Here is a 9,735-nt window from a genome sequence, read left to right as displayed (position 1 = left end):
AACATATGGCGATTTTTCTTAAAAATAATTAGTAATAAGTGGAATAACTCATATTTTTTTAAATGGTATCACTATATACTAAAAGAAACCATTTATAGTGACAATTTTTAGTCGCAACATAAATTTTTGTTACTAAAACATAATTATTTTGTAGTATATCTAAATATCTTTAGGGTATTGCTCAAGTGGAGACGGTAAAAACGTCTGCACCGGTGGAGACGTTTTTTTTCCACCATTTGATCAAATGAACGGCTTTGATATTCATTAAGCTATATATATATATGTCAACTTCAATCAATCAATTTCTCTTATATATAACATAACTACCATTTTTTACAATCAATCAATCAATATCTCTTATATATAATATAACCATTTTTAATATCTCTTATATATAATATAACAATTTTTATGTACCTCGATGCTCAGCTCGATAGGTCCTTAAAAATCATGATTTTCAAGAAAAAACCATCTGCCTCGATAGGTCTCGATGCAAATCGATGCAATTGATAGAAATTGCATAACTTTTCACTCGGGTGTCCGTTTGAGGTGATTTTTTTTTTGAATTTGGGTATTTTCTTGAGATCTACATGTTTGGAATATGTAAACACACATTTGGGAAGTTAAAAGTTTGAAAACAGACCCAACTTTGAAAATATAATGGTATTGTTTTTGAACTTTGGTGTGTTTTCAAGTTTTCAACTTCCCAAATGCATGTGTAAACATATTAGACGTGTAGATCTCAAGAAAATATCCAAATTCAAAAAACAAATCACCTCAAACGGACACCCGAGTGAAAAGTTATGCAATTTCTATCAATTGCATCGATTTGCATCGATAGGAATCGATGAAAAGTTATGCAATTTCTATCAATTGCATAACTTTTCACTCGGATATCCGTTTGAGGTGATTTGTTTTTTGAATTTGGGTATTTTCTTGAGATCTACACGTTTGGGATATGTAAACACACATTTGGGAAGTTAAAAGTTTGAAAACAGACCCAACTTTGAAAATATAATGGTATTGTTTTTGAACTTTGGTGTGTTTTCAAGTTTTCAACTTCCCAAATACATGTGTAAACATATTAGTCGTGTAGATCTCAAGAAAATACCCAAATTCAAAAAACAAATCACCTCAAACGGACACCCGAGTGAAAATTTATGCAATTTCTATCAATTGCATCGATTTGCATCGATTCCTATCGATTTCTATCGAGTTCTCGATAGAACTTGATAGTATTCGATAGGAATCGATGAAAAGTTATGCAATTTCTATCAATTGCATAACTTTTCACTCGGGTGTCCGTTTGAGGTGATTTTTTTTTTAATTTTGGTATTTTCTTGAGATCTACACGTTTGGGATATGTAAACACACATTTGGGAAGTTAAAAGTTTGAAAACAGACCCAACTTTGAAAATATAATGGTATTGTTTTTTAACTTTGGTGTGTTTTCAAGTTTTCAACTTCCCAAATGCATGTGTAAACATATTAGACGTGTAGATCTCAAAAAAATACCCAAATTCAAATAAAAAATCACCTCAAACGGACACCCGAGTGAAAAGTTATTCAATTTCTATCAATTGCATCGATTTGCATCGATTCACATCGATTCCTATCGAGTTCTCGATAGAACTCGATAGAAATCGATAGGAATCGATGAAAAATTATGCAATTTCTATCAATTGCATAACTTTTCACTCGGGTGTCCGTTTGAGGTGAGTTTTTTTTTTGAATTTGGGTATTTTCTTGAGATCTACACGTTTGGGATATGTAAACACACATTTGGGAAGTTAAAAGTTTGAAAACAGACCCAACTTTGAAAATATAATGGTATTGTTTTTTAACTTTGGTGTGTTTTCAAGTTTTCAACTTCCCAAATGCATGTGTAAACATATTAGTCGTGTAGATCTCAAGAAAATACTCAAATTAAAAAAAAAATCACCTCAAACGGACACCCGAGTGAAAAGTTATACAATTTCTATCAATTGCATCGATTCCTATCGAGTTTTATCGAGAACTCGATAGAAATCGATAGGAATCGATGAAAAGTTATGCAATTGATAGAAATTGCATAACTTTTCACTCGGGTGTTTGTTTGAGATGATTTTTTTTTTAAATTTGGGTATTTTTTTGAGATCTACACGTCTAATATGTTTACACATGCATTTGGGAAATTGAAAACTTGAAAACACACCAAAGTTAAAAAACAATACCATTATATTTTCAAAGTTGGGTCTGTTTTCAAACTTTTAACTTCTCAAATGTGTGTTTACATATCCCAAACGTGTAGATCTCAAGAAAATACCCAAATTAAAAAAAATCACCTCAAACGGACACCCGAGTGAAAAGTTATGCAATTGATAGAAATTGCATAACTTTTCATCGATTCCTATCGATTTCTATCGAGTTCTATCGAGAACTCGATAGAAATCGATGCAATTGATAGAAATTGTATAACTTTTCACTCGGGTGTCCGTTTGAGGTGATTTTTTTTTTAATTTGGGTATTTTGTTGAGATCTACACGTCTAATATGTTTACACATGCATTTGGGAAGTTGAAAACTTGAAAACACACCAAAGTTCAAAAACAATACCATTATATTTTCAAAGTTGGGTCTGTTTTCAAACTTTTAACTTCCCAAATATGTGTTTACATATCCCAAACGTGTAGATCTCAAGAAAATACCCAAATTAAAAAAAATCACCTCAAACGGACACCCGAGTGAAAAGTTATGCAATTTCTATCAATTACATCGAGACCTGTCGAGTTCTGTCGAGTCCTATCGAGGCAGATGATTTTTTCTTGAAAATCATGATTTTTAATGACCTATCGAGCTGAGCATCGAGGTACATCGAGTTCTATCGAGGTACATAAAAATTGTTATATTATATATAAGAGATATTAAAAATGGTTATATTATATATAAGAGATATTGATTGATTGATTGTAAAAAAGGGTAGTTATGTTATATATAAGAGAGATTGATTGATTGAAGTTGACATATATATATATAACTTAATGAATATCAAAGCCGTTCATTTGATCAAATGGTGGAAAAAAAACGTCTCCACCGGTGCAGATGTTTTTTCCGTCTCCACATAAGAAATTGCCAATATCTTTATATATAAAAAGTGTGTATCTAACATAAATTTATTGGTATAACAAATTTGTTATTAAAACCTTATGTTTTCCATTCATTTTCTTATTATTTCTCAAAATAATAATAAAAAATATGTACAAAAGTGCAACATTGTAAAAATATTGGGTATATTTTTACGGTTTTATATCATTTTGGACCTTGTCTTTTTTTTTATTACCTGTGTTGGATACTGTATTTTGATAAATGATTTTTTGGACCTTTTGTTTTGTAAAATGAATCAAATAAAACCCTAAAGTCGATTTTGGTTAAAGTTTTTTAAATTAATATTACAAATAATTCACCAAAATAACAATTTAAAACAAAATCATTCTACCTAACAACTATTTTGTTATATACAATTTTTTCTACATCAAAATTGGATTTAGGGGTATATTTGAACCATTTAACTAAACATAGAGTCCAAAAAGAAATTTGTCAAAATACATAGTCCAAATAATTCAAGGTACCTTATGAAACTTTGTAGTTTTTACATCTTCCGAAATGGCAGAGTTTTTCCAATGGGAGACCTGTCACACTAGGGGTTTTTGCCAAGTTCTTTATAAATAGAGAAATACACAAATGGGCACTATTGTTGCCCAACATCACAAGGATGTGTTATATCGCTATTAGTGCAATCAAATATCGAGTCTCACATATTTAAATTTTATGTATTATGAAAAATCACTATAGTCAACTATATAGGGTGTCACATCATGTGATGTTGATATTTTATAAGATGTCAAATAGCAACACTCTTATAAATAACATGTGAGTGCATTAATAATTAATTTCTTTGCAAACATTATGTGTCCCAATTATGCCCTAATAATTAAAATAAAATGGAACCATAAACCAAACAAGACTAGCAAATATTCATCATATATAACAAAGTATAATGGTCATTTTCAACTGATCAAACCGGCATACATACTTGTCGAGATCCGACATTATTTATGGAATGCATGAAAATATAAAGTATTCATATATATATATATATGAATATATATATATATATATTATTAATAGATATTGCAATTATTAGCAGCAGGAACCAACGCAAACACCCACTAAAATTCCAAGGCAGGTGCAGCCACTGCAGCATTTGTCATTGATCTGGTTGCATGAGGAGCCAGGGCACCCATCGTTGCGGCGGAGTCCACCGCCACCACCTTCCGGGCGGAGCATCATCCTCGACAGCATGGCCATGTGATCTTCACCAGTCGATGTTGACATGCTCTCGTCCATGGCTGCACCATTCTCACCATCATTGAGCACCGCCAATTGATCGGAAGGAAGTCTGATACCACCATCGCCGCCACCATTATAATTGCTGTTCTTGCATTTTGCAAAGGCGGAAGGGGCAAGCACTAGCGCCACCATGGCCACCACCACCACCACCAAGCTGTTGATCTTAATCTTTTGACTCTCCATGAATATATAGCTAATGATATGTATAATTACTTCTTTTGCTCTCTTTAATGCTGCTTAAATTCCTTTTTATAGCCTTGATTTTGCATACTACCATGTGTGCTACCCCTATCAATTACTGTCCCCACCAATTACAATTTGCCACCAAAAATAAATCACGTGTCCCCTATTTCTTGTCCCACCAATTACAATTTGCAACCTAATTTAAAATGCGTGAGTCCAACCCTATCTAAAGTTGACATATTGTTAATGGTGTAATCTAATATCAGAACAATTTAATTTAATAATAAATATATATAAAGCATCGTTAAACAATTGTAAAAGGAAAATTTCACTTTTTATACATACTAATAGGTATAATTACAAAAAAATCTTAGCATTATTAACTTTTTCAAATGCATGCTAAGATTTTCCCTTCTACCCAAAATACCCTTCCTATTCAATCTCAGCCTTCTCTCTCTCAGTCTCGGTTTCTCTCTCTCTCAGTCTCACAAAAATCCCCCAAAAACCATCGAACCCCCACCTCCGTCGAGCTGCCATCTCCGTCGAGCCCGCATCTCCGTCGAGCTCCCACCTTCTCCCATTTCTCCGGCGATCTTGAGCCCACTGCAAACTCCCATTTTTCTGTCAAACCCGAGACCCACGGAGCATATTTCCTTCAAAGTTTAAAAAACAAAGGTAAAATCTTGAACCCAAGTCCATATTTGCTTTATATCGTTGTTGAATCTGTGATTTGTGGAATGGGTTGTCCGATTTTGTGGGAAAATTTTTCTGGGTTTGAACCAGTGGCTCGATAGGTTCGATTATGGTTCGATAGTAGGCTCGATAGGGTAGTTTGAACAGTTCGATGATGGATCGATAGGAGCTCGATAGATCTACGGCAATATATGAAACTGATCAATTATGGTTCGATAGGAGCTCGATAGGATATGTTGTATTATATTACAAGGGCTCGATAGGTTCGATATGAGACTAGACTGTAGCTCGATGGTTATTTATGTAGACAGACAGATTTTGCTTAGCTCGATAGGCTCGACACTGGCTCGATAAATTTAGGAGGTTGATATTGCTCGATGGAACTCGATAGTTTTTCGATAGTTATTTGATAGGGTATGTTGCAGCTCGATTATAGCTCGATAGAGCTCGATGACAACTTATTTCAGTGTTTTTATGAAAAAAAATTTATTCTGTTTTCTTACAAAAAAAATTTCATGTGTTGTTACAGATGCCTAAGTTGCTTGTTCCGTTCAGTGATCACTTTCCTGGTCGAGTGACATATCGGGGTAGTAGTACTTTAAATCACATTAAGACCAGGTTTTTGGAGCTCGGGCTGCTTGAAAGGGCTAAGGAATCCCCTTTCAAGCAATTCTTTTTGGCTTCGGAGTTTAATTTCTCCGGAGTCTTGGTGCATCAACTGTTGCTGAGGAAAATCGCCAGCAACAACGAAGATGAGGTGCATTTTTTCTTGGGGTCGAAGTCTTGTAGATTCGGCATGGGAGAGTTTGCCCTGGTGACGGGGTTGGATTTCAGTGCCTTCCCGTCACCAGAAGAGTTGGAAGGGCGTAATCTCAACGACCGGTTGATAAAGGAGTATTTCAACGATGCTGAGAAAGTAAAGCTGTCACAGGTGGACCATGCTTTCAAGACTTGTACGGTTGTGGAAGATGTGTACAAGCTTGGTCTATGTCTGTTTGTTGAGGGGGTTCTGAATGCCATTGAGGGCAAGCTGCACATTTGGCGAGATATTCTAAAAATTGTTGAGAATGTAGAGTACTTCTTCAGCTATCCATGGGGGAAGTACTCTTATAGGAGGCTATTGCATTCTTGTAAGAAGGACATGGTGAAGCAAAATGCCAACTATGATGCCAAGAAGGATGCCAAGGTGCAGCAAGAGTCCAAATACAGTATGTAAGGTTATGCCCCCGCCTTACAGTACTGGGCATATGAGGCTATCCAACAGCTTGCGGTGGAGCTTGTTGTGAGCTCGGGAAGCATGTTCCCGAGGATGCTTAGCTGGTCGCATCGGAGGAACAAGGATTTCACCAAGTCCGTCATCGCACCGATATTATTGAAGAAGAATGTAAGTTATGTTGTTTTTTTTTTATCTATATGCTTATCTTTTATCATTATTTGAGTTAACCAAATGTTTTATGTTGTTTGCAGTTAATTATTCTTCTGATGTTGAAGCCTCGGCCAGCAGAAAAAGACTATTACTTGTCTTTGACTAAGGGAGATCTTCCCCTTTATCTTGGGCTTGGCCAGGATCCCTCGGAGACTGATGAGGAGGAGGATGCGACTTTTGAGAAAATGGCAGAGAAAGTTTCTCAGGCTGCCGAGGCAGCCAAGATATTTGTTGATGCTGCCCCGGGGGAGGAGGTTGCAGGTCCCACCCCTCCTATTGCCCCAGCCTCAGCCCCAGCCTCAACCTGTACCCCAACATCAGCCCCAGCCTCAGCGTCAGCCCCAACACCAACCCCAACACCAGCCTCAGCCTCAGCCCCTGAGCTAGCCGACTTGATTGAGCGGTTGGACAGAGTCGAGGGTCAACAGGAGACCCTCTTGAAGAACCAGTCAGTGATCTTGGACGTACTCAGTCAGATCCTGACATTTGTTAAGGAGAAACCAAGGGGCTCCAATGAAGATTCAGACTCAGAGTCATTGGATATTCCGCTAGACTATGTTGATGATCCAACGACGCCTCCTAACATCATTGTGACACCTGATGCTGAGACTCCGGGAGTTGTTATTGTCGAACCTGAGGATGTTGCTGGGGTTCAGTTTCAGAGGGCTAGACGCAAGCCAGATTGGTTTGAGGACTATACGGATCCCACGAGGAAAAGACCTCGCACTGATGCAACTGCACCAGCAGACGAGGCTACACATGTGCTGGACCCTCTCAAGAAGCCAGATCCCAAACAGTATAGGACAATGTGCAAGTGGCTTCTTGGAGACATGCCCAACAAGACCCCGCAGGATGTAAAGACTGGGAGTCACGGTCCAGCGTGGTTTCTGATGTTGAAGACACCCCAATCCTGGCTCAATGATGGGGTAAGCCATTTATACCTAGTTATGGATTGTTTTCAATTTTACATGTTTTGTTTTTACTGACTCGATGTGAGCTCGATGGAGCTCGATAGGTAGTTCGATAGGGATGTTAAAATAGGTTGTTTTTTTTACTGTTTTATACTGGCTCGATGTGAGATCAATATGAGTTCGATAGTAGTTCGATATGTATGTTAAAATAGGTTTTTTTACTGTTTTAGACTGGCTCGATGTGAGCTCGATATGAGTTCGATAGGGATGTTAAAAGCTCGATGTGAGTTCAATATGAGTTCGATAGTAGTTCGATAGTGAAATTTCCCTTAAAAATAGGGTAGCTCGATGTGGGCTCGATGTGAGTTCGATAGTGAAAATTCCCTTAACAAAGTGGCTCGATGTGAGCTCGATAGGGAGTTCGATAGGGATGTTAAAATAGGTTGTCTTTACTGTTTCATGCTGGCTCGATGTGAGCTCGATGGAGCTCGATAGGGATGTTAAAATAGGTTGTCTTTACTGTTTCATTCTGGCTCGATGTGAGCTCGATAGTAGTTCGATGGTAGTTCGATAGGGATGTTAAAGTAGGTTGTTTTTTACTGTTTTAGACTGGCTCGATGTGAGCTCGATATGAGTTCGATGTGAGCTCGACAGCAGCAATTTCTGATGGTTTTTGCTAATTTTTTTATCGTACTCTCTTTTGCAGCATATTGATGCGGCAGAACACATGCTTCGTATGCGTCGCAAGTATTTTCCCAATATATATCGATAGAATGCAGTTGTGATGAACAGTTATTTCTCACAAGTGATACCTGCCCGATATGATCAGTTCAAGAAAACAGCCGACAAAACAAAGTATTATTGGGATGCTAACATTATGTCCATGTTGACCGGCATCGAGCAGCAGCATCTGGCATCTTGGGGAGGAGTTGAGGATGTATATTGGTGCCAGAACTATGGACAACAACATTGGTTTGCCATTGAGGCTTCCATTTCTAGTTGGACTCTGACTGTTTACGATTCAGACAACTCGGTGATTAGTGACGCAAAGCTTGAGGATATTATGAGTCCATGGTGCTTTATGCTACCTTCTCTGTTAATGCAGAGTAAACTGTTTACTGATAGCTTGATATTGAAGATTCCATCAGCAGGAAATAGGCCGCATCAGTTCACATTGCGTCGCAAACAGAAACACGAGCTCCCTCAGTCAAAGAGAAGGTAACAAACATCATCTTCATACTAATTTTGTTTCTAACTAAATTTATAGTAATGTGCACTTAATATTTTTTTTTTTACAGTGGGGATTGTGGTGTGTATGCTATCAAGTATATTGAGCATCTAATGGTCGGTCTTCCATTGGAAGCTATCTGCGATGAAAATATGGAGGTGTTCAGGAACAAGTGGACCACAGACTTGTGGTATCAAAATTTGTTACCTTGATGATTGTATATATACAGGGTCTTTACATGTACAGTTTGTTGTTCACATTTTTTTATAACTTTCATGGGCTGTTATCGAGCTAATATCAAGCTATATCGAACTGTTATTGAATTATCAAAATTTGTTACCTTCATAAAAAGAGTTTATTAATACAACAAGTTCAAATGGGAAAAAAGAGTTTAAAGCCTAGCTTTGCCATAAACATAACTTTTCAGAAAAATCAAATAAAAAGAGTTTATTAATACAACAAGTTCAAATGGGAAAAAAGAGTTTAAAGCCTAGCTTTGCCATTAACATAACTTTTCAGAAAAATCAAATAAAAAGAGTTTATTAATACAACAAGTTTAAATGGGAAAAAAGAGTTTAAAGCCTAACTTTGCATGTAGCCCTGTTGTGGCCAAGACCACCACACATGCTACACTTGCGCTGACTGGGAATGATTTCTCCATTCGATGGAGTGCGGTTTGTCTTCCTTCTTCCCACCTTATTCTTCTTCGGTCGACCAACTGGTTGTTTTTCAACGGGAACCCCAACTTGCATTTTCTCTATGTTCTCGGGAACTTCCCAATCATCCTCGTTGCCAGTTCGGTAAATTGTTTCTTTGTAAGACTCCCTCCACATCTCAGTAGTGTAATATGGTGAACACAGTGAATAAATGTTGACATTGCGCAACATGGCCGCAGCCACACCATGA

General features: G+C 37.1%; 1 protein-coding gene across 1 annotated transcript; it reads left to right on the top strand.

Annotated features, from left to right (window-relative positions):
- The first annotated feature begins 5,781 nt into the window (after positions 1-5,781).
- On the top strand, positions 5,782-9,230 carry LOC133829651 (uncharacterized). The gene is made up of 3 exons (XM_062259394.1): positions 5,782-7,616; positions 8,308-8,819; positions 8,900-9,230. The coding sequence occupies exons 1-2, from the start codon at positions 6,747-6,749 to the stop codon at positions 8,371-8,373; spliced, it is 936 nt and encodes a 311-aa protein (XP_062115378.1). The 5' UTR covers positions 5,782-6,746; the 3' UTR covers positions 8,374-8,819; positions 8,900-9,230.
- Positions 9,231-9,735: the final 505 nt, after the last annotated feature.

Source organism: Humulus lupulus, chromosome 4 (assembly GCF_963169125.1).
Source record: "Humulus lupulus chromosome 4, drHumLupu1.1, whole genome shotgun sequence".
In the NCBI taxonomy this organism is placed as follows: Eukaryota; Viridiplantae; Streptophyta; class Magnoliopsida; order Rosales; family Cannabaceae; genus Humulus; species Humulus lupulus.
The sequence above is the reverse complement of the archived record's forward strand: the minus strand, read 5'-3'. Positions and strand labels throughout refer to the sequence as shown.